The 26,390-nt window shown below is 32.5% G+C and overlaps 3 protein-coding genes across 6 annotated transcripts; 1 reads left to right on the forward strand and 2 right to left on the reverse strand.

Annotated features, from left to right (window-relative positions):
* The first annotated feature begins 4,388 nt into the window (after positions 1–4,388).
* Positions 4,389–5,248, forward strand: LOC101263398 (oleosin H2). The gene has a single exon (XM_004236201.4). It carries the CDS (start codon positions 4,631–4,633, stop codon positions 5,090–5,092), a length of 462 nt encoding a protein of 153 aa, XP_004236249.1. The 5' UTR covers positions 4,389–4,630; the 3' UTR covers positions 5,093–5,248.
* Positions 5,249–6,372: 1,124 nt separating this feature from the next.
* LOC101262907 (uncharacterized) lies at positions 6,373–14,337 on the reverse strand. 4 transcript variants are annotated; one of them, XM_010320701.4, is made up of 8 exons: positions 14,032–14,259; positions 13,749–13,767; positions 12,471–12,653; positions 8,245–8,327; positions 8,081–8,167; positions 7,726–7,874; positions 7,491–7,622; positions 6,373–7,131 (listed from the first exon to the last, which is right to left on the reverse strand). In XM_010320701.4, exons 3-8 carry the CDS (start codon positions 12,613–12,615, stop codon positions 6,942–6,944), a joined length of 786 nt encoding a protein of 261 aa, XP_010319003.1. In that variant the 5' UTR covers positions 12,616–12,653; positions 13,749–13,767; positions 14,032–14,259; the 3' UTR covers positions 6,373–6,941. The 4 variants fall into 4 exon arrangements, with proteins under 4 accessions (XP_010319003.1, XP_069151657.1, XP_004236248.1 ...); XM_069295556.1 differs by adding an exon at positions 12,745–12,838 and having other exon boundaries at positions 13,749–14,229; XM_004236200.5 differs by lacking the exon at positions 13,749–13,767 and having other exon boundaries at positions 14,032–14,337.
* A 5,434-nt stretch (positions 14,338–19,771) lies between these two features.
* Positions 19,772–25,144, reverse strand: LOC101262607 (L-tryptophan--pyruvate aminotransferase 1-like). Its single transcript, XM_004236198.5, has 5 exons — positions 24,494–25,144; positions 21,820–22,123; positions 20,636–20,916; positions 20,186–20,490; positions 19,772–20,100 (listed from the first exon to the last, which is right to left on the reverse strand). Exons 1-5 carry the CDS (start codon positions 24,742–24,744, stop codon positions 19,907–19,909), a joined length of 1,335 nt encoding a protein of 444 aa, XP_004236246.1. The 5' UTR covers positions 24,745–25,144; the 3' UTR covers positions 19,772–19,906.
* Positions 25,145–26,390: the final 1,246 nt, after the last annotated feature.

Raw genomic sequence — 26,390 nt, forward strand, 5'->3', positions numbered from 1 at the left:
CCCCACCTCACGTCCCGTGTTTAGCATATGGCGCGTGGACAGTTTTGATTTTGGGGGGTGACGGGTCTTGCTTTGATACCATGTAAAATTAGGTCTTAGGCCTAACTCATACCCCAAAAGTTAGCTCAAAGGGAAGAGGATTGCCCAAGCTTTATAAGGAGTCCACCCATCTCATAACCATCGATGTGGACTTTTGTCATTCTTTAACATTGCATCGGAGTTTGATTTAATTCAGATTTATCCTAGAAAAATATCATTAAAGATAAAAGACATAATATATATATTGGACCCTAAACTTTGACTTCAAATTTTAACTTTGATCTCCAATTTTCATAATGCACAAACAAACACTTTAACTATCCAACTTTTAAATAAATAAACACACGAGTCCTACATGGCACAATACACGTAGGACAAAAAATTACATGAAGAATGACATGTAGGACATGTGTCTATTTGTTCAATTTTATACAAGTTTAAGTATCTATTTGTGCACATCCAAATTTGGAGGGCATAAATATAATTTAAAACCAAGTTAAATGACAATTTATATATTGTGTCAGGATAAAAAATAGCATCATGTATCAGAAGACTCGAACCCGACACAAGGAGTGGAGTTTTTCTTTTCAGTGACAACTTACATGCTCTAAAATGTTCTAACCGTAAGACCCACTAACTGGGGGACCGTTTGGAAAATAATTTCCTTATGAAACCAAATCTTTTTAAAATTCTTTGGAGATCTGAAGATGGTAAAGTCAATTCAATATATTTGACTTGAAAGTTTTTAAAAAATAATATTTAAGGTAAAGTGGAATTTGAAAAAAAAAAATAACTGACACACTCAAGAAAGTGAATTTTCGTTAGATTCTTATGTAAAAAAGATTAATTATCTCTAGAATTTTTAACCAATTATAGGTAAAGTTTCATATTTTGGAAAGAATCTGCTTTATTTTATCTTTTAATTTTCATCAAATCCACAAAAGTTATTTCAATTTCAGTGGTCGATCATGGTTGTGTCCTTAAACCTTATTTTATTTCTTAGAAAACACAGCAGTGGCTAAAACGGGAGATTTAGTTTTATAGCCTTTTACAAATTTATTTTTAATTTTATGTTAATGTTTATTTTTACACGTAAAAATCTGAAATGTTCATTTTTTTTTAGTTCAATTTTTTAAGTGACACGACAGATCACCTCATCGATTAAAATTGGAATGATCATTTACTTTGTTGTTTTGTTGTCAATTGTTATTTTTTATATGTTTGAATGCCAAGTGTACTACTAAAAAATCACTATTTTTGCATTGAAATTTTCTATTGAATACTTTTTCTAGTGATTATTTTTATAGATATTTTGATTTAGTCGGTAAGAAATAAAAAATAGTCAGTAGCTTATTCTTAGTATTTCAAAGAAAATCTCTTTCCCACCTTATGTTTTTTCTAGTGAGCTAGTTTGGTGGAAATAAATTGAAAAAATCATGTTTTATAATATAAATTTCTTATTAAGTCGCAGTGAGAAAAAATCTCTATTTCTAATAGTGACGAGTCTAAAATTTGAAAATGCTATTTATTGCTTAGTAAAACTTTGCACTGCTGTTGCTATTTATTAATCCTAGGCATCAAGTGATTGATATACAAATCTTAGCATAAAATGTGCATAACTTTTAAGCAACAATGGCTTAATTTTTTTAAAAGGCATACAAAAAGATTAGTTAAGTAAATCAAAAGTTTAAAATTAGGTAACTTTAATTTGTTTTAGGAAACAATAATTACAATAGAGTCTTTCAACTATCATTAGATCACCTGGAAGATAAAAAGCCTAAAATTTGAAAAATCATCACACTTTGACTCTGATCTAATACTTAACTAACTGCTAAATTGAATTAATTTTTCAACTAAAAGACAAACATGGCTTAATTCAAACTCAAGTTTGCCAAAATCATCTGAACAAAGCAGTCAATGATTTTATTGAATAAGCAAATTAAGTTAAAGCAGTCAATGATTTTATTCAAAAATTCTTTGGTAAATGCGTTATCAATGATTTTTCTTGCTTGTGTTTTATTCAAATTTCCTCCTAATAAACGTTTCGAAACTAAAAAATCGCGGGATAAGAATTTTTATAAGCAAATACTTCAAAATATCTAAGGAGATTCAATTTATATATACACTAGACAAACCCCTTGTACTTCTGGTTTGACTATCACTGTCAGAATATATAACTTACAACGATAATAAATTTTGTTTTCCTAGTTCAATTGTTCTTCTTTGCTTTTGGGCAGCCAAAATCATGTAACCACCATGCGCCTGGTTTACTGTGGTTACATTTGCAACGTTACTCAAGTAACAAATAGGTTAAAGAATAAAAAGAATTTTAGGTGCTCAGATAGCTGACTAACGAAATTTTCACTTTATTAGTGAAAGATTCGATTCTCTACCTCGTAATCATTCCCCTTTCCTACCCCAATTTGAAAAGGAAAGAATAAAGAATAGGTAAAAAATAGTTTCTCAATCGTAATATATATTGGTGACTAGAGGCTATCAATTATGCCATGAATCTAGCTAAAAGCCTAAAAGCAAAACAATAATTATTTTATTGAACAATTATAATATTATGATTCTTAATTTGCATTCGAAATGAACTTGGTAAAGGTGTTTGTATGTATGTATATTCCATTTTAAGGTTATGGCCTTTGAAAATTAAGATGCCCTACCCATCTATAATTAGGTCTCAATCAATGCTTCATAGTCAAAACATTCTTTGATGGGCCTTTTATTCCATACTATATTCTTTTTTCACAAGTATTATAAAGATAATTAAACTATTTTCTATTACGTAGCAGCAATTTTTTATCTATTAATAAAATCTCAATTTGCTTACTAGGGAGTCTGCACCTATTGCACGCCTCATCCTAGATTGTGGGCCACTATACGGACATACAAATATACGTTTGTATAAAAAAGAAAATGTTCATATGCCAATTAGGGCGGATCAGAGATAAGAATCGATGTGATATTGAACAAGGATTGCACGTGATATCTTAATTGAATAATCTCATATTGAGATGGAAAAGAAATTATGTGAAGAATTTTACAAAGGTATATCATAAGTTCATATGTTGCACTCAATGAAAACATAGTTCTTGAGTATAAAACTGAAAATACATTGTTATAAATTTGGATTGTGGTAGAAATAATAAATATGTAACTCACGCCAGAGAAGGATCGCACCGAGTAATTTAGTAATAAACATTATATAATGGATTTTACATCACTGGTTTCAAAGATTTTAAGGCCACTGGACCTTATTTGTCAACTCAATGCTGCTAGGGACGATAAAATTAACTAATGAAAAAAATGTCTCGCTTAAATTTGGGTGAGCTGAATAAGGCATAATTGAACAGAAGTAATACAAACTTTGTTAGATTATGCAAAGTATTTCTAGTTTTTCAGTTGGATAAAAGTGTTTTTGATAGAGTTTAAAAAGAAGCATATAAACAAATAATTTACAATTGTTATTTTATTGAGACAGAATGTCAATTTTTTTTTAGATGAGTCATTCAATTATTGAAGAAGAAATTTGGGACTACAGTCTACAAGGATGCACCTTGCATGGATCCTCTAAAGTCCAATTAGAATCCAATACATAACATTGTTAAAATAGCCCAATCCAGCATCATATTATAGAAAGGCCCAAAATAGCTCCCAAATGTAGCCCATTAGGCCCACAACAGAAAAACCCTCCAATTCCTGACTAAGCCCATTTACTAGCCCATATTTTTAGTAGGAAACATATAAGTAATGTATTAAATTTTTCTCATATAATAACAACAAAATTTTGGAAAAATTATATAAACACACATTTTATTTTACATAATCTCTTAAATTTTCAATCATTTTTAAAAAATCAAAAATATTCTCTCAAATTCATTGCTCTACTCTTGTTAATATATTTTTATTCCTTCTCGATCTCTGGTATATCTTCTCTTTATGTATCCGAATGTCTGCTAATGTATCTGAAAGTCCAATGATGTATTTGAATGTCCTATTCTTTTTCTAATCCATCCCTCCCCTCTCGATACACCTTCACTTCTGTATTTGAATGTATCCGAAATTCATAAATTTTTTTAAAAAAATTATAATTCAAAAAAGAGAAACAATATGAAATTTATTAAAATTATACTTAAAATTTTAACGAAGTACATGAATAATTCAATAGTTTAATTCTCAACAGTTCATTAAAATTGTGAAGATTCAAAGTCAGAGAGATCCAAATGCACACATATTAATTCACGATGACCAAAGTTTAAATTTATTTATACTCAAGGGACTAAGAGTGTTAATTATTATTTTCCCTTTGAAGTGTCGAAAATCCCTCAAAAAATAACAAAGAAACAGAGAGGCAGAGAAAAAGCCAAAATCGTAAAAACAGACTCTTTACTTTCAAACTCATCTCTCTTTCTGCTAAATCCATTTTTTTCATGCAAACTTTCTCATCAACATCTGTCACTCTTCTCCACGCGTCCATTCTCCTCTTCCTTTATATTCACTCCCACCTCCTTCCCCTTTTTTCTCATCCTCAATTCATTTTATTTTTATTAAATAAATTCAAATTCGACCTTCTCCACCACCGTCCATGGCTGAGCAACACTCCCGTACCCAGCAGCAGCAACAAATGCAACAAATTCACCCAACGGAGGCTATCAAAAGCCTTCTTCCCCAAAAAGGTCCTTCTAAATCTCAAATCCTCGCCGTCGTCACTCTCTTCCCTGTCGGTGGAGCTCTCCTCTGCCTCGCCGGACTTACGCTCGTCGGAACTCTCATCGGACTTGCCGTCGCCACACCTGTCTTCCTGATTTTCAGTCCGGTTTTAGTCCCGGCGGCACTGACAATCGCGCTGGCTGTCACCGGATTTTTGACGTCCGGTGCGTTTGGGATAACGGCGTTATCGTCGTTATCGTGGATGATTAATTATATGAGGAGAATGAGGGGAACAGGTGGAGAGCAGATGGAGCATGCGAAGAGGAGGGTGCAGGAAGCTGCAGGTCATACGGGACAGAGAACAGGCCAGAAGGAGACTAGTAGAATGCGTGATTGAGATTTGTTAAAATCTGGAGTACTCTTTTTAAAGTTCTGTGTTTTGTTAATCATAATTTAATATATGTGTATGTATTTATCTTTTAAGTGCTTAATGTTGCAGCCTCTTGATTTTCTAGTACTCTAATAAAATGCGTGAGCCTTTTTGTTTTTGGTATCTTCTTTTCGTTGAATGTCGATTTAATGACTAACATGGTGGAATTTTGGAGTTATGAAATGCACTCTTTTAATCAACTAACATTCACAATATAAATTAGGTCCATTAATGTATTAACTAATTTTTCATATCATAAATCATTTTTATATATACTACTATTTTTTAAATACAATATGTTACTACGAACCAATATTTGAAGAAATATTCCGATCTTCATATTCTATTTCTTCAAGTAACTTGATCAAAATGCTCAGACCTAAAAGCACAAAAACTTAACAGGATTAAAACCTTCGTTAAGTGCTTATCGTTATGCTTGGTGCTCTTTGCCAAATGTGTAATTGCGTGGGTACTTGATGGTTCCCTTGCTATGGCATATATGACTTGGTGATAGCATTGAAGTATTGATTGTTCAAATGGATGATTAGAAAGCTATTTGGAGACAAACAATGAGTTCAAATACCATTAAACAATTCAAAAAAACATTATTATACGCTAGTGATTCTTAAACCATAATGTCTTTTTTTTTCCTTTTAAATTCTTAATGTTGCTCAGATAAATGATTTTACTTCCACATTCTTGGATCTCCTTTGTATATCCTTTTCATATTTGATAGGTTCTGCTTGAGTCGAGGATTGATAGGTTCTGCTTGAGTCGAGGATATCGAAAATTACCTGTTTAAGGTTGCATATAGACCACCCTCTCCAAACCTCGTACGTAATTGTTGCTTGAATCTCCAGGAGTAACTACCTTCATATTGTTTATTATTTTCAGTTTGTGTTGCAAACTACTGAAGTTTATTCCAACGGGAAAATATGTGAATCCTCTTTTAGTCTTTTAGAAAAGGTTAAAAAGGCATTAAAACATAATTGTATCATTTCATTTAGACTAAATTAGCATCTAAATAGACATTTAAACTTACTTAAGATTAAATAAGTGGATACATAAATGAGATTTTAGTGGAGAGTTGTTTCTCCCTTTTAACAGAAATTACAATGCACAATTCAAACAGTAAAAACTTCTAATGGGAAACGACGAAAGACAAATTCAAAAATTCTAAACATTCTTCTACACAATGGAGATATTAAGTACTTAATAGAATAATCGAGGCGTAAACAAAGAAAGAGTCAACAATAAGATAAGTGTTCAATTGTCAAGAAATATTATCTTCACACATCGCTCATCAATATATTGATGAAGGATGCAAATCTTGGCAGAAAAAATGCACTCTTTGGAACTCATTATCCACCAAAGTTTCAAACCATATGCCAAATAATGTTAGAGCACTTCTTAATTATTAAAAGAAGTGCTATTTTACATCTCCAATAGTTCAAACGTATCAGAAGCACACAAAAAAGAACATCTTCAATGTCGCTAGCAACACATGGAGGAAAAGGAATTCAATGAAGAAAAATTATGCACAGGAAAGTCCTTTGCCATGAAGAGCAACCAGCACAAAAATAAAGGGAAGTAATCAAATCCAATGACAAGATATTCTAGGCACAACAAACATAATGTTTAGGTGGGGATTGCCAATAGAACATAAGGAGAACTCTTCAAATTCCTATCCCTACTTGGAAAATGTTCCCCAAGTTGATGTTTTTTTCGTCTATCTGATAGTATTTTCAGCTTCCCGGACCAAAAATAAAAGAGAAGGAAATAAAAAGGGGCCCCCCGTTTGCTTGAAATACCATAATCAAGGTTTCACATGCTCCCTAATGAACTTCTCCAGCTGAGAAATCTCACCGGTTAGACCAGAAGCTTCAGCAACAATTACTCTGTTATGGCATTGAGAAAAAGCAAATGGTTCTCCAGGTACACCAAGCGTATATTCATTAGAGATATCTGCATCAGACACGGCAGTTCTTGATGTACGAAGCTTGTCGCTGGATCAATAAGAAACAAACTAGTTATAAAGCAGAACACAAGAGATAGCACTTCAGTTTTGATGTTTTTGCAGTGGTTATGATTCAGTGAGCCACCAAGTATATTAGCAAATAAAGCATGCAACAAGATTTCATGTTTGGGAAGGTTTTCTAGGCGTAAGCTTGTTTAATGATATTACCAACAGTTTATAAAGAGTGTTGCTGTATATTACCAAAAGGAGAATAAAGCATGCAACACAGTATTCCACCGTGGAGAGGTAAATTTCAACTCTTCCGAAGGCGGTTCTGCCTTTATATGTATGTATACAAAGCAAATTGGTGTTAGCTCCATAATAAATGCATGTACAGTGTACTCTTACATTTCTTTCTCCAGCTGTTTTCTGATGAATTCTGTTGTATGTGCAGTTACTTTGTCAACCTTGTTGCAAAGGAGGAGTACTGGAACTTTTTTCTTGACCACACTTGCCTTTGTCAAGATCTCATATAAGTACCTTCATGCAAGAGGAATTATACAATGTAAAATTCCGTTGTGAGATACCAATACAAATTAACAACTGCCAATGTAAAGTACAAGCAGCAACAAATGATCAGTACTCTGAAGCAGGACGGCAGTTTGGTAAAAATTCCACCGAATCCACCACAAACACGACGCCAGCTGCTTGAGGCAGGAACTCATCTAGTTTCGGCCTAAGACGAGAGTGCCCAGGGACATCAACAACATGAACAGGCTTCAATTTCCCTTTCTGCAGCAAAACCAAAACAAGTCGTATGTAATGTGAAATTCCATTCACAGATGAAGAAATTCAGTAAATCAATTACCAAAGAAAAAACTGATCGACCATCAGCAATTAATAAGATCCATCTTTCCCTTCTAAAGGTATAGATCACAAGGATGCATGCAAAATGGTAGGGCGGAAAAGGGGAAACAAGATAAGACAATGTTCATTACCTTGTCTTCTTCAGAGTGTAGTATAAAACTGCCTTCATTTGGTTCCATTGACGTCACGGTACCCTGATGGGCTGAACCATCTCTAAGCTAGTATATGCAAGCACATCAAGATCAGAACAATTTAACTTTGAAAAGATTATATAGGTCACATGTCAGAGAGTTACCTGGTAAAAAAGATATGTTTTGCCGCTTCCACTTAGCCCAGTGAGTACAATGGTGTTAGATGCTGTACCTTTGAACAAGCGAACTGAAGGCAAAGAAGTAAACAAAAGGAAAATCTTCAAATTTTGGCCTCCAAAGAAAGTCAAAATAGATGAGCAAACAATCTAAAACTAATACATTAAGTCATTCATTGAGAATCATCATAGTGAACAGAAGAGTGATATAGAAATTACAAAAATGTGTGGCATTAAAGAGGACAAAAGAAGACAAGAAAATGATAGAAAGAGCCCACTAAGCCTAAAAACATTAACATAAAGAGCCCACTAAGCCTTAAAACATTTACATAAAGAGCCCACTAAGCCTAAAAACATTTACATTCTTCCCTTGAAATCAGTGGGCAAGGAAAAACATCTTTTTTTCTTTATGTTCTCCGGTAAGTTACAACAACTACACAAGTATACCACAGCAGTTCCAATTGAACTAATGCCAGAGGCGGAGCCAGGATTTTATATCTAGTTCTGGACCTTAGAACCATGACTTTAAGTGCTAACGAATGGGTTCTAAATTTATTGTGTGAGCAGCTTATAACCATTAAAACTCCCATTGTTTGCATCGGTAAATGAAGTTCCCAGCTCAACTGAAATGATACCTGCAAAAGGTAATTCAGTTCTTTAGTTTGGGGTAGATAATTTTAGATGGCTCCTACTAGCTCTAACCGCACGTGCAAGTTCCCCCGCATATGGCTAAGTGGTGAAGGCCCTTTCCTTCGCGCTTGGTAAGCAATTCATTCTAGCCAAGCTTACTGCTAACCTATCCAGTAAAGCCAAGCTTGCAGGTTTCCCTGCATGTAGCTCGTTTGCTATAACTTCTGCATATTTGTGTGAACTAGCAGACCGATCACTAAGTGGGGAAACTCCCTCCAGCATTAGGGAACCCTTTCGAACGGTTAACAATGAGCGCCATTATTCATGCCCAGTATATGTCACACCAACTAACACATCCAACGGCACACTCTTAGACGAATGAAATTCACTTCTCAAATGTAAATTACTAGCCATTCTGTAAAGAAAATTAGAAAAGAAAAACTCTTATTAAATTTGGTTCTTATCAACATACAAGAAGGCTCTTCATGAAAGATATCTGTAACTTCATGGAATATGATGTTTTTGTTTTATAAATAATTGAGTATGTTTAATTATGACATGCTCACTATGAATACTTTAATAATTAGCATAATGATTCTCAACTTTGAACAAAAACATAATGGTTAAGAATATTGTACATAATTATTCAATTCCTTTGCTTTTAACCCACCACTTAAAACCAGAGCAGAGTAACAAATTGAGTACTTATTCTGAAATACAAAACACTAAAAAGAAATGGAACATCAAACAGACAAGTGAATAATACACCAGAAAACTGAAAAACCACCCAGAAGAAAAGTGGTCACCAATTTCTCTCCTGAAAAGCACCCAGTACATAGAAAGAAAGTTTTTGCATTAAAACAGAAAAGAATCTGTTTTCAATCACTGGAAAAGGACACACATAAATACCCAGCAAAACATCAACATGGATCAAATTGGTTGCTGAAGAATGACGCCCAGAAAAGTTTCCAGAACAACAACTGGAACTTCAATTAAAAGGATGAGGACTTCTAAGAAGAGAAATTGGAGAGCCCAGGATGCTGCCCCGCTAGCATTCATGCTGGTCCTTCGGAAGGAAAGAAACAGAACAGGGTGTTGCCCCGCTAGCTCGGGGGAGAATGATTATTATATTTGAGGAATAACCTCTCATTTCTAGCTTCTTTAGGTGCACCCATGAAACTCCAAATTGTATAGAAGATTGTCTCCTATGCGGCAGATCCTCTTCTTTCGATATACTGCTTGTGTGAGAAAGATTATTCCACTACTTATCAAATTGTTTAACCTTATAAAAAGGAGAAGGGGAAGAATATTCTCCTTGGGAAGATGACTAAAAGTTCAAAACTCAGAGGACACAATAATTAGGTCTTGATCTATTTGAAGAGAATTAAAGAAGGGAGAAAAGATCTTTAGAGAACAAGTGATTGGAAAATCAATGTTCAAACAAATGACTCCACAATCAAACCTTGACACCATAAAGAAAAAATAAAAATGAAAGTATGTTCCCATAAATTCTGATAGAGAATTCAATATTTAGAGGAGGAACTGACCTTAGATTCATCATCAAGGGGCTTAATGAATCGTTTATTTGAAAACTGTAAGAACGATTTTAAACACGACAAAAAGAGTCAGCCCATCAGGATGATCACAAAAGGAGGTGCATCGGGAGCAATTACGAAACACATTATAATAATGCCGCTCGAATGATCAATAGAAGTAAGAGAGGGCCGCCACAACGGTCATTAGAAAGAGACATTTACAATAGTCATACTTTGCTTCATTAAACCTATGAAAACAAGAAATTCTAGAGGAACAAGCAGCTTAAGGCCTATCACCTAAAGGTAAAGCTACTGAATTCTATCAAAATTGTCGAGACGGTAATATCATAGAGAACAAGAAGAGGAGAAGATTTTTCCAGGAATGCTGAAAAATTGTCAGAAGAATGCTAAGGCAAGATGGTGTCACTGAATGATCCCCAAAAAGACACCCTAAAATAATCACCCGAAAGAGAGAAATAATGCACTCGTCAACAGAAAAAAAATTGGGCAGCTGATGGCATATAACCACTCGCTTGTGAGTAACAAACTCCAATACCATGTGGAAAAAAAAAAGAGAGAAGAAAACAACACCAACATACCTAGTGTAATACTACCAAGTAGAGTCCGAATAAAAAGAGAGAAAAAAACGCTTACTGAATTTTGTTACTAGCAGTATAAAATAGGACTCATCATGTGGGAGGTTTAAGCTACATGAGATATGGGAATTTTTTTTTTTAAAAAAAAGGTATAAAATAGGACTCATCATAATTGTGTTTCCAATATCCTCCATTTTTATAATGATATTCGACTTAGTATAAATTTCTTAAGATATTCGAGAAAAACGGTTTGATGCGTGAAGATGTAACACATATATTCAAGTAGAATGGTAAAAATAGAGAAATACTACAGGAGTCTTGTGTTTTAAGGATATGTACACCAAAGTGAAAGCAAAAGTCCTACAAACGGTTGCGAGCTCATGTCCCAAGTTGACCTCCAAATATACATGACCCAAGGTGTTAAACCATAGTGAGTGTAGGTTTCAGAGGGAAGAATTAAATCCAAAATCACATGGAAAGAAGTTGTACTGGAGGACCTGTAAACTTTTGGAACCCATACATGCTTAGTGAAAAGTAGGGCAACTAAAAGAAAAAGATTAAAATTGGTGATACCAATTAGGATGTTTTAATCATATTTAAATGTATATTTAATCCATTGCTTTCTAGGAGTCTTTTAGTCCGGCCAGAGATATACATGCCAGTAGAAAAACAGAGAACTTCAATAGTCTTTTATTTTTAGTTTTGTTTTGAAGAAAATTGCATTGAAATGATCTTAAAAGGAGCAACATGAACCATTAGATATCATATATCCGATCCCAACATGTTCAGGAAATCAAGACATGGTTATTATTATTTTAATAAAAAAATTCCTAATGATAATTTTCCTATCGGAAACAGTCTTTCTACCCCACAAAAATAGGGGTAAGGTCTGCACACACCTTACAGTTCCCACCAGACCTCACTTGTGGTATTACACGAGAATGTTATTGTTGTTGCTATTCTTAATGATACTTTTGGTTTCTGCCAAAATAGTAAGAGTATACTACAAAACATGCTTAATGATTCATTTAATTATCTCTGCTTTACATACAAGTAAAGAAAAAAACAAGTCCTAAATCAGCTATCGAAACCCCAATTCTAACAAATGATGAGAAAGTATTGTAGGTTGATGGCTTGCAAAAAGAAAATTATTTTCTAGAAAAATAAGCAAAGTTATATGCTGATTGCTCAATGTCAACAGAAGATTCATATAACCAATCGCAACAAATTTGGAACTGAAGTGCAAATGACTAACAGAAAAGAGCTCTATTTTTGTAGCTTGACTAAGATATGCTGACTGAGCTATGTAATCAACATTTTGCTACCAAACAAAGGTCCTTCAATTTTCCATGTCAAACTCAGAAATCCGAAAATTCAAACAAATTCGACACACACATGAGAATTGAGAAACCAAATGAAATCTCTAACCCCAAGCGAAGTTTTAAGAGCTTACTGATTAACAACAAAATGAGAGTGGATAATACAACTCCAACAGCAACATACAGTTGAACAGGAGGTATATCATTGATGAATTTTTCAGCTTCATTTACCCATTGCTGCATTTGAATCTTCAATTGCTCCACTTGCTCCTTATCCATTTTTCCCCGAAAATTCTTCACTCAATTTAATCTTTCCCCTATGAATTACATAAAAACTAATTCCAATTAAATTACAAAAACAGATACAGATTGTAGTAGAACGTAAATAGAATTGAAAATCGTTGGAACCTTATTGGAACGGCGAAACCTCACTGTTTAACAGTACTTTATGTAAAAATGTCCAAAGACTGGCTTCATTTAAAATTGATCAAATGTTCGATCGCTGTTTAACAGAGCTTTAAGTATGGCTACTTCAGATGCAAACAGATGGTTACTACAGCTTTTGCTTGATAAACAATCATTGTATTTACTTGGCAAATCGTAAACTTAACCAATCGCTTAAAATTACCTCTTATATCGAAAGTAATTCTCCGGTTAGAAAAGAAATAAACAAATACAATTTGCATTTCAAGGGGACTAAATCCAAGAGTTTCCAACAAACAAAATAGGATCTAATTACATGAGTGTTGAAAGAAAACTACACAATAAGGTAGCCAAAAAGAAATTGAAACATGACAAGCTAAGATATGAATCCACATTAAGTGAACACGAAGTGAACCTACAAACAATAATTGAGGCAGAGTGTATCATTTACTAAACAAATATTTTCAAGTAATACAACAAATCTGACAAAGACTTGAAACTAATATTACTAATGAAACTAATACTAGTAATGTTTATAAGACAATGGCACGAACAGAAGAAAAAGAATGCCAAATAAATTTCCAAAATTTAACATCAGTCGACTCAAATGAGTAGACTCGCGAGAAGACGAAGTTTAACATCATTTTTGAAACCCATATAATCAACAATCAGATTCAATCAAATGGATGGAGAGGGTTAACGCAAGCAAGGAACTCATACACAAAGGACTCCACTAAGAAAAGAATGTGATAGAAGGCGTTGCAGAAAACTTAACTAAAATGCATTCCGAGTTCGAACAGAGAATATAACATGTTGAAATACTCAAGCCATGATAAGAGACGTACCAAATTGTCAAGATAAATGATATGACATGTTGCAACAACGAAAACCACATCCTTACTATATAATCTCAAACACAAAAAAAAAATACTGCTATCTTCAGAAATTTAGCTCTACAACAGAAAATAAAAGAAAGGAAAAGAGATAACCTCTTCCGGAGCAGCAAGACTGAGACGATAATGACAAGTGAGGTTAACTCGAGCAAGCAAAGAATCGATACCAAAGAAAAACAAGATCTTAGTTTTTTAGTAAAAATCTATTGTCTCCAATCCTCAAAAACGTTTCCTTAAATGGGAAGAGATGAGGCCATTTATAGGAGAAGCTTGTTCGATTTGGGGAAAATCCATTTTTTTTGAATTCTTCTGCTATTTTCGAAGCAACAGATGGGAAGTTCTGAAAAAAAAGGAGGATAAAGGGGACGTGAGGGCGTACTGTTGTACTGTTGAGGCGATGAAGACGACGTGTATAGTACGCCGTTTACTGTCGTTTCGCCGTTTGCTTTGTGGCTGATGTTGACGGGTCAGAGTCGCGGTTTTTGCCGGACTGATGCGTCTGGGGAAGAAACGTACGCTATTTCCGTTGAACACTGTTGGAGAAGAAGGACGCGCCCGGTGTTGGGGGTTCTGGGTCTCGCTGCTGTGAGGAAGACGTAGAGGGGTCGGGTCAGTTTTAGGCAGTGGGCTAAAGTTATGGGTTAAGAGGAATCTAGTAAAATCCCTGTCTCCTTTTACGTGGGCCAAAAACCAACTAACATTCACAATATAAATTAGGCCCATTCATGTATTAACTAATTTGTATATTTTGTTTCGGTAGACATATACAAAAGAATTAATTTGTATAATATGTGTTTGTATAAAGCGAGAAAGAGAGAAAATTGAAAGAGAATTGGACAGGGAAGATCTGTATTTGTATAATCATAAGTGTATAGGACGAAAATATATGTACTTGTGTTTATATAAAGTGAGAGAGACAAGCGGGATCTGGAATAGGGGAGAGAGGATAACAAAAAGATATGTATATATACAATTTTCCATACAAACATATTTTACGCATTTTTGTTTGTATAAAGTGAGAGAGACGAGGAAAGACTGCCCAGTGAAAAATGAGAGTTGCGAGAGAAATTCAGGGAGAGTGGCGAAAAGGCTACAATTTGCTAATTACAATCATAACATTCAATTGAATTAATAGTTTGATATTTTATACAAATTTTTTCTGAAAACCTTTATATATATAATATTTTTTAAATAAAAATATTTTACTACCAACATATGTTTAAAGTAAAAATTCTGAACTTCGTATTATATTTCTTTAAAAAACTTTGATCAAAATACCCATAATGTATACATCTAAATGAAGTAAAAACACTTGTAATTTTTTTAACTGTGCAATGGTTGTGCCATATCTCTGCAAAAAGTGCGTGCGCAAGTATGATGAAAATATATTTGAGTAAAGAAAATATGAAGTGTACTTTTAGATTTAAAAACTAGCGAAAGTATATTTGCGAATGATATTAAATACGTTAAAGATATTATTAATCGTTTATTTCGGATAAAAATAATTGCAACGTCTTTACAAAATTCATGAGATTTAGTACCAATTGGACATACTATTTAATTATTATTATTATTATTATATTTCAAGTGTATTCAATTGTTTAATTCAATTTTGAATCGAAGATCTAAACAAGTAAAACCAAAAAGTGATCTTCATATTCTTTTTGTTTAAAAACACTTGATCATAATGTATACATATAGAATGAAGTAAAAATAATCATTTTGTTTTAATTGCGTGCAACAATTGTGCCTTATTTGAGCAAAGAGTGTGTATGCAAAGAGGAAGCAATGGGGGCCAATCTTCTATATGTTTTTACATTTCAAAATATTTCTTAATATTTTGACGCCTATTTTTTCTTCACTAAAATTTTATAATATTAATTCAAAAATCTTCGAATAAACTCGTTATAGTCTTCCTCATGATCTATCAAACTAGACCTTAGAAAATTTTCAGAATCATCTTCATGCAAAAGCTACGATGACAAGATAAAAGGAGTGATCAATGGATATTATATTAAACTCTCAAATTTTACCTTATCATATGTTCTAATAATTTTAGAGATATATACATAATAAAAATAAAATAAAATATGAAGTGTATTTTTAGCTTAAAAAAACTAGCGAAGGACTTGCGAGTCATGTTATATTATTAATTTATTTCCTATAAAAATAATTTCAAATGACCTTGCAAAATTTATGAGATATAATACCATTTGGACATAAAATTTAATTATTGTGATTTTTTAAAAGACTTGATTATACATAGTAGTCAACTGTTTAATACAATTTGGAATTGAAGGTCTAACCAATTTTGAAGTAAGAAATTTCGATCTTCATGTTCTTTTTCTTTCAAAAATTTGATCAATTGATGATAATATATACATGTATAATGAAGTAAAAATACTTATTTTAAAAAATGTGCAATCTATTCATTTAGAGAATGTTTTGAGTTACAAAAAAATTATACCGATTGTATTTTTATGTTAAAAAACTAGCAGAGGACGTTTTGAGCCATATTTAAGGACATTATTGGTCCTATTCCGTATAAAAATATTTTTATTAAATACAATAAGGACATCATTTGGACATATAATTTAACTAATGTATTTCGATTTTTTTTAACCTTTTATTTTTTTAGAAAAACTTGATTATACATTACAGTCAATAGTTTAATTCAATTTGGAATTGTAGTTCTAACCACTTTTTCAAGTAAAAAATTCCTGACCTTCATTTTTTTTTCTTTCAAAAACTTGATTAAAATGCTCACAATGTATACATGTATAATGAAGTAAAAATATATTATTTTAAAGACTGTGCAATCACTGCAATGGTTGTGCAAAGAATGTGTAGGCCAAAAAAAAAAATAATGGGGGGGAACTTTTCGATATATTTTTATAGAGATTATATTCATTTAGATGATTTTTTTTTTAAATTATAGAGAGCAATCAAAATATTTCTTTTAATATTTTAGCTTTGCTTACTATTACAAATCGAATAAACTCGTTAAAGTTAGAGTCGTCAACATGGGCTAGGCCTTGTTGGGCCGATCTGGCCTAACTCGAGATTTAATATGGTTGTTGGGCTGTATTTTTGAAGCCCATTTGGGAAAATGGCTTTTTAGCCCGGCCTGAATAAGCTTGCTGATTTGTGGAGCTTGAGAAATATCGGTAAGACCGGTTCGTGGGTCGATAAAAATAAATTAAAATATAATGTAATATTAAAATTTAAAATTAAAGAGAGTCCAAACTCAAAACAATTAGATTAATATTTCTATTTAGATATTTATATTCTTACCTGAAAGAAAACTTAATAAGTATTATAAAAATAATTTTAATTGTGAATTTGATTAAAAAGTAATAACATTAACATCATGTAATATTGTTTTATCGATATTTATGATAATATTTTTAAATTATAATTTATAATTTAGTTTAATAATTTTAAAAATAATATAATTTTTATAAAAGTGGGCTGACCCAACAAGTTTGTAGCCCACGTGCTTGTGGGTTGGACAAATCGTTTTCTGGCCCACACAAAAAATGGGCTAGTCCAACCTGATCCATAAAATGTTTAAGGCTGTATTAATTAGCCCGAATAAAATGGGTTAGCCCATATTGACAGATTTAGTTATAGTCTTTCTCGGGACCTATCAAACTAGCCTTTACATTTTTTCCCATAATCAAAATATTATTCCCAATCTCTGGTCAAAAATATCTTGTGCTTCTTTAGAAAACTTTCACAATTATTTAATGCTAGTACAAATTTCTACATCTAGTATACATAACATTTATATAAGTTTGTTAAAATTAGTAAACTACTTTACTTGCAAAAAAAAATAAAAAATAATGAGATGTTACACAAGCTTAAAAAATAATACTTATTTTAAACTCCCAAATTTTATCATATATATCATCTGATCTATTAGTTTTAGAAATAGATTTGAGCTAAAAGAAATACACAAAGAGTATTTTTATCTTTAAAAACTAGCGAAGAATATTTGCAAATCATTTCAAATATGTTAAAGATATTATTGGTCCTACTCCGTATAAATATGATTTCAATGTTCAAACAAAATTTATAGACACTCAGTATTGATTTGAACGTACAACTTAATAATGTATTTTGATTTTTTAACAGTTTATTTATTTTACTTTTTTTTAAAAGAAAAAAATGATTATACATGGTAGTCAATTATTTAATTCGATTTGGAATGAAAACTTCATAAAATTTATTAAGGAACAATTTTTCAATAAACTTGTTATAGTCTTCGTCGTTACCTATCAAACTGACCCTTTGCTTCTTCCGAAAACCTTTTCAATCTTTTACTACTAGTATGAATTTAGGGCGAACCTCATAAATCACACTACTTTATGTCTTAATTATTAATATTTCTAATAGTTTCACATATTATTTTTTCTACTATATTTTATGCTTAAAATACGTGAATTAAAATTCATGAGGTACATGTATCTGTCCAATTTAAAATTGAGATACAAAATTTATTTATTTAAATTTATTGGTTGTAACTGATTTCCTTAATTAGAGGAGTAAATGAGGATTTTCAAAATACATAGATAATTAATTTTATTTAATTATTATGGTAAATTCATTAATAATAATAATAAAAAAAACATGTATATCTTTGTAATGTCATTTGGAAAATTTCAAATTAGTACTCTTAAAATAATAAATTCATTAATTTGATATATCTATTATCAATATATGATGTATCCAATAAACTAAACATTTAGATACATGAGTATCATACAAGTGCAATCATATGTATCATAGATTTATCTAGCATTAATTTCATATATTTGTTATACGTATCTAGTATTAATTTTATGCATCTATTTATGTATCTATTATTAATGTTATATATCTATTTATATATATATAATATTAATTTCATGTATCTTTAATATGTATCTAGTATTGATTTAATGTATAATGTATCAATTGCGTATGTTACATCCAAACACATGTATCTCGAATACATAGTAAGCATATACATCTAATTATGTGTATCTAAATTCATATGTTATATCCAAAAATATGTATTTCAAATACATAATACACATACATTTAATTATGTGTATCTAAATGTGAAATGTAGTTGAAACACATGATTTAGGACAACCATGATTGTAGAGTATGTGTCGTATCATTAATATCATCGTGTTGTTGAAAGTCATGTATCCAAAATTTAATGGTGGATACATATACATGTTCATATACCCCATTACTAAAAATAAAACTCGAAACTTAACTAAAATTACTTATTATTGAATGCACATATTTCAAGGGCTATATCAAAGCAATCTTGGTACTACCACATCCATGACACAGTAACCAAAAAAAGTCTTATAAGAACATTAGCAGACAAAAACTCTCTACAATAGTTCATTTGATCCTTTTGCGTTGTGACATAATATAATCAAATCTAAGATTCATTTATTTCGGAGACAAACAATCAAGATCCACTCTGAATTGAAAGTTTTTTCTGTGGTCTCCTTATAAATGAAGCATACATAATAATATTTGGGTTTATGAGAATTTATCGGCAATGATGACGATATCTTGAGAAAAAAGAGTAGAATAGCTATTGTTAAAATGAAATTGTATGTTGAAATTCTTGAATCATAAAAGAGGATACATGATTGAGTGATAAATATGGGAGGGGAGAATTTAGAGACAGTGATTAATTTGGAGTGAATATATGTAATTGCTTGAAAGTAAAGATAATATCAGTATATATAGTAGCGATGTATGTCTAATAAGGTTGTTTACTCCCCTTCAATATGAGATTAGTAAGTAAACTATGAGTCTATGCTTAACAAAGTAACTCTAAAGTTTAACTTGTAAAAAAATATCATCAAGATGTTACACAAGCTTAAAAAGTAATGGTTATTTTAAAATACTAAAGCTTATCATATAATCAATTGTTTATTTCAATTTGGAATTGAAGTTCTAACCAATTTTTCAACTAATAAATCCCGATCTTCCTGGTCTTAATTAAAATGATCACAGTGTATAAATGTATTATGAAATAAAAAATACTCATTTTTTAAAACTGTGCAATGGTTGTGTAAAGAATGCGTAGATCAAAGAGAAAGCAATGGGGGCAAATCTTCGATATATATTTATAGAGATTATACTCTTTTTTTTTTTTATAAATTATAGAGAGCAGTCAATATTTCTTAACATTTTAGCAACTACTTTGTACTACTAACTAGCTCTAGCTCTGTTTACAATCATGGAGACTCCGCGGAGTTTATCAAGGACAATCTTCGAATAAACTCGTTATAGTCCTCCTCCCGACCTATCAAACTAGCCCTAACATACTTTTTAGTAGAACCAAAATGTACCCCGCCTCTTGTCAATATCTTGTGCGTCTTCAGAAAACTCTCACAGTCATCTACATGCTCACACTTCAGCCATGCAAAAGCTGTAACGACAATATTAAAAAGGGCGATTAATGGATGTTATACTGAAAACAACGATGAAAGAGGAATATAATGCAGCTATATTACCTGGCTGTGTTGCAAATGTATGATGGCTGAAGTTGCATTCTCCAGCAGGTAAGATAGGCAAACTAAACGCTTGGCCTTTGTTGACTACCTCCCGCAGTTGACTCCACCTCTTAGCCATTTCCTCCTGGGCATAATCAAAGAAGCGTTTGCTTTCATTTGAGGTTTTTGAGTCCTCGTATGAATCGCTTATAACATCCAGGATTTTAGCAGCTCTGACTTGTGAATCTTTAGAGACACCAATGCTGCTTATCTCTATAAATTTGACCATCTTTTTCGCAATTGCTTCATCTTTCACAAGTGCCCATCTGGAAAGATGTAAACAACATATAAGAATTGCCATTCATTTTGTGGAGTTTGGTTACTGCTTTAGTTTTACATGGAGCAATGTAAGAAAGTTCAAGTTTCATAAAAAAGTTCCTAAAAATTTGAGAACTACAGTAGTTAACATACCCTAAGCGCATCCCAGCATGTCCTGTGCTTTTGGATAGGGTGAACAACATTATGTCATGGTCTGCCCTCGAAGAAATTGGAGTATACTGAGGCCAATAATAAGCTACGTCATGAACCAATATTTGTCCGCTCCCATTGAACACAGCTCCCCTGATTGATCCATCAGGATTGTTTGGGGAAGTAACAAGCTCTATATAGGGAGCTTCTTTGTTAAAGTCATCGACTTCACCACTCCACTTGTAGAGCCCAGATTTCAAGCAATCAGTGATCAGTGGGTATGACTGCAAGAAGTTAAGAACATGTATGAATATGTGAAGTTTATTCTACAACAGAACCATTAATCATATGTTGTTTAAGACGTGCTGAAAGTAGCCAAGTTCCTTTCTTGGAAAGTAATAAATTAAAGCAAGACATAGCAAACATGACCTCATGTGCAGCAAAATGAGAAACTCAATATTGACAACCCTAATTTCAATATGCCTGCAGCTGCCACGTTTCTCACGAGTGAGAATAGAAGTTCGTTACGGTTAGAAAGTACCGTTACTCATGTATCTAAGTATTAATGATTAAAAATGCACATTGAAGTCGCTTACTCATATTTTTGCTTTCTAGGTCTGCAAGTGCTGGTTCACTTTGTTGTCCATAAATAGTTCGTAATATAAGAAATTGGGAAGAAGGAAACAGAAGCTACATGTGGATGTTACTCGAATGGTGATATCATAGGCGGCTAAGGTTATCCGGGCTGGAGCTCACAGATTGTTTACTTGTAGGAAATCATAGAATACAAGAAACACCGAATATTAGAAAAGTAGGAGCAGATAAGTAGGAGAGCACATAAAGGTCCTGCAGTTTGAAGTTTCCCTTATACAGGAAGCAATATCAAACAGGAGATATATAAGGGCAGAAACATTCACCTCACTAAATCCAAAAGATTTTTTTTTTTTTTAACAATTCTAGAGAAGAACGCTACTACTTAGCGTCCATAGATTCGTTTGAATTCATTTGGGTCAAAGTCTTAACATTCTAATTCTATCAGGCACTGATAATCTAGTTATCCAAGTTCAATAACATATGTAAATGCAAGAATATATCTTTATTTTCCCAACTCTAACAAGAACATAAATGAAATGAACTGCATTTCTCAAAATCCACTGACAGAGAATATTATAATGTGCATCACGTACCGAATAAAATGGGGCAGCAGATACAATACTCATTGGCTCTGGAGCATCGTATGGACAGAGGGCATATAATACAGCCTGAAACAGCTGGGTAGATCCTGTCCCAACCACGATGTGCCGGTTTCCAGTCTCAGCATTTCCAACTAGCTTGTGCAATCTAGTAACTGCATTTGCGAAACCTGGTTCTAGAAACCAGCAAACGGTTTTGGTATCCGAAAAATAGCTGACAGATTGCCAACCAGATATAACAACATCGGTTCGGTCACCCATCTGCTTCCAGTAACTCTGGTACATAGTTGGATCACCACTGCATTGAGTTGTAATAAGACGTTAAAAACTCTTACTGCCGGAACATGATGACTATATGATACTCATTAAATGAAATGCACTACCATTCTTAAATGAACCAGATCTTACTGTATAATTAGTTTAGTTAACTAGCATAGACAGTATTTACAAGATACCGTCAAGTAATAAACAACTTAATTTTCATAAATGAAAGTATAGCAAAACCATGCAGCAACATATGGAAAGCTAACAGTAAAACAATAATCGTGGTGCTAATAATAATTATTAGAGCAACACTAGTAAATCCAAAGATCTTAATATATAAGCAGCAGATTCAATTAATCAGAATTTACACAATGCAACGTGAAGTATAATGTAACCAAGGAGGGTAACAATCTACAAAGTGGTCCATCTTGCTAGATGTGAATTAATATGGAATAAAAAGTAGGTATGTAATGCAGAGTTGTGGACCCTCCATTAGGGGAATAAACTATTGCATGAAAGGGATTTACAAATCAACATAAAATATAAAAAACTTTTAGTTTTTTATCTATCTTTATATTTTACTTTGTACTCCATTATATTGCCCCGATAAATTCACATGGCCAACCCCAACTTATTTGGGACTCTTAGCATAGTTAGTTGTTGTAACCATACACAGTTTGTACATATGGGTCCTATGGAGATATTGGGAGTCTATTTTCGGCTCCGCTCTTCTGTTTATCTAGGATCAGGCTAGCCAGAAGTGCCACCCAAATATATTCTTTACACTAGGGACTAAAAGGTAGTGACCTAAAAATAACTCCAAAAAGTTGGCAAATGCAAAAACATGCCTCCAAAACATTTAAGACCAAGCAATTCACCCACTTTTCCAAAATGTATAAAGGGGTGGGTCTTAAAGTGCACTTCCCAAAAGCATTTAGTCTTTAGATCTTCTCAAGGACAAAAGGGGATCTGTATGTAAATCAAATGCACTAAACCAAAGAAAAACCCACAAACATGCATCAAATTACAAGTAGAGTAAAAGTAACTTTAAACCAACATGATGGCTTTGGAATCCAAAATGACCACCTTATGAAGATTTGACAATATAAAAGAAACATTAAAATATACTTCCTTGTCTTACTTTCTCTGTTAATTTCAAAAAGAATGTCTTTTATAAATGACTATAGTGGGGGCCTTAACTATGCTTTGTGTCTTTGTCTATCAAAACTAGCATAAATGGAAAAAAATCACCTAGCATTTACCCCTTTTTGGTAACTTTAGAGCATTTTGATATATTTTCTATATCTTTAGTTTAAACCACAAGATTCAAAAGTTCTTTTTTTTTTACTTTTTTAGACAGACAAACAAATTAAAACAGCGGTGTATAAATAAAAGTGATTTATTTCGAGTAGGGTACGTAACACGAGAATGATGATGTCTGGTCAAGCAAGAGTAACAAAGACCATCATCTATGGAGGTGCAAAGCAGTAGAACCTAACTTTGGGAACAGAAAATCATTAAGAACGAAGTGAAGCATTCTCCTCTACCTACTCCCACACATTGTAAATCACAAATCACACACCCCAGCAAAGATCTGTCTTTGTCTCAATGAGCAAACTGACACAAACATAAACAATTCACTGCAACCAAAACAGTCTTAAACAGCAGAATAGCTATAATTCCTTTTTGCTTCCTCTAGCTTTTTAATTCAGTCAACAACTATGCAAGTACATAAACAAACTACAAAAGCTAATAGAAAACTCCTCCCGTTTCGATATAACATACTCAGCATAATCTCACTAGAAAGTTTGTTTCTGATAGACGTATTTATTGATTGATGGATACATTTTATTGTTCTCAATGACATAACCTTCAATAGATTTTTCGAATCTGGCAATTTAATAGACCCCATTAACTATTACAGATAAAACCCCAACCACCCTACACCCTACCGCCTCCACCATTCGATACCCCACCACCACCTCCTTCGTAACCCTACCGATTCCGAAAAAAAAGGTAAAGTAACAAAAATCAGAAGAAAAAAAAAACATGAAAACCCTTTCAGTAAAAACTCGTCATCCATAACCTCAATTTTCAAGCAAGCTGCACTAATTTTACCCAAAAAAATTTGATTTTAAAGAGAAAAAATTAACTTGAAAAGGAAATGAGGTTTTGCCACATGCAAATCAGGTGTTGAACAGATCGGAACTGAAAAAAGGGGAAACTAAACACGAAAAATTTAAAAAGAAAAAAGAAAAAAAAAGAATGAGCTTGAAAAAATTTGAAAAAGAGCATCTGATCAACAGTTGAGGCATGCATGGCAGAAATGCTAAAAAGATTGGTTCAATTTTGCTAATTTAACACAAAAACAGACATGCAAACAAAGTATATTTCTACTACTTACTGATCCAAATTTATGTACTCATTCTGAATTTGCCCATCCGGCTTCCGCTCAGCAGCATAAGAAGAGCGGCGACCACCATTGTCTTGAACATTCTGCAGGCCATACCAGTCTATTCTCAAATTCCCGTCATGAATCAGCTTTAACAAAAGCCCCACATTAATGGCTACAGAAAGGATCAACCAGTGCCCTGCTGCAAGCAGAGCAGTCTGGTTTTTCACACCACTCTTAGTATTAGCCATTTTTAAAGCCATTTTTTCTCAAAATGAAAGATATGAAGAGAGAAAAAAGTGAGAATTTCTAAGTTGTGTGTGTTTGTTATATATAGAGAGGTTGAAGCACTGAAGCGGTGGTAAAGGAGAGATTTTTCACTTCGTTACAATCTAGATAGAAGAACAAAAAGACAAATAAGGAAAAAAGATTAAAAAAAAATTTGAGTTTATAGAGTGCATGCAAAAACAGTGTATTTGAATTAATGTATGTAGATGAGTTTCAAATTCACAGTTGGGAGAAGAAATTGTATAAGGCTTGGGAAGTAGCAATTAGGAGTACTGTTGAATTACAACTCTTTTTTTTTTTTGGAAAAATATTTTATATTTACTAATAATGTCAAAATGGAATATTATATTTATGATTTTATTGACGCTTTCATTTAAGTTTTGGAATTGGGAGATGGGTTAAATAAAAGCTGACACCTTTGTGCTCTCTGTTGCACCCCCCCACTCCCTTTTTTTAAAAAATTATTTATTGTCTTTCCTTTTTTTCTTTTCATATTCCCTATGACTTTCAGCTATTTTATAATTTTTGTTTTTTTTTTAAAAAAAAAAATATAGTACAATTCTATTTTTAAAAAAAATATAATACTCTTCCAATTCTTCCATCATTTTTATTTTTTATGTTACGTTTCTTAAAAATTGATCTTTAATTAATTTTTAAAGTTTAATTTGATATATTAAACATATATGTTTTATACTTATCATTAGTTATATCCTCCAAAAAAAAATTCAAAATATAATACTTCGTCAGTTTATTTTTATTAGTCATGTTGTGTCATTCAAAGGTCAATTTTTGATTATTTTTTTTTGACGACAAGGGAAATCCCTAGTCGCTATTTTTATGGGTGCGCACAGGGTAAAATCCCGCTCCTATGCAATAATTCGCAAACCACATAGGAGAGGTAACCCGCACTAGGCAAGTCTGTTGCGATGAGCTCGACTCAAAAGGCAAACCACTTTCTTTCACTGGCAAGGGATTTCGAACTTGATATTACATTAGTTGATATTTTAAACATACATGTTTTATACTTATCATTAGTTATATACTCCTAATTATTTTTCAAAATATAATACAATCCAAGTCCATTTTCATTTGTCGTATTGCGCTTTCTGAATAAACTAATTTTGGCTCAAAAATACTCTTTCTGTCAAACTATTGGGTCAAAAGTGCCCTTCTAATTAACAGAAATTGTTAAATATCATGTGGATGCTACATGGCGCACCAATAGATTTGCACTGCCACACAGACTAAAAGGAAAAGGGTCAAAAGTATCCTTGAACTATCCGAAATAGCTCATATTTACCCTTAGACTATATTTTGGCTCAAAACTATCCTTCCCATCAAAATATTGGGTCAAAAGTGACCTTCTTATTAGCGGAAGTTGTTAAATGCCACGTAAATGCCACACTGTACGTAATAGAATTCCACTGCCACATTGACTAAATCCCTAAATCTTAATTACTTATTTTTCCCTCATTTCATTATTTCCTAGAAACGATTTCACCCCTTATCCCTCATTTCACAGCTAGGGTTTCACAGTTTTCTTCGTCACTGGGTTTCAAAGTGGATATTCTTTTTTGTAGGTTAGTAAAAAAAATTCCTTATTTTATTATGTTTACAACCA

Source organism: Solanum lycopersicum, chromosome 3 (genome assembly GCF_036512215.1).
Source record: "Solanum lycopersicum chromosome 3, SLM_r2.1".
Classification (NCBI taxonomy): domain Eukaryota; kingdom Viridiplantae; phylum Streptophyta; class Magnoliopsida; order Solanales; family Solanaceae; genus Solanum; species Solanum lycopersicum.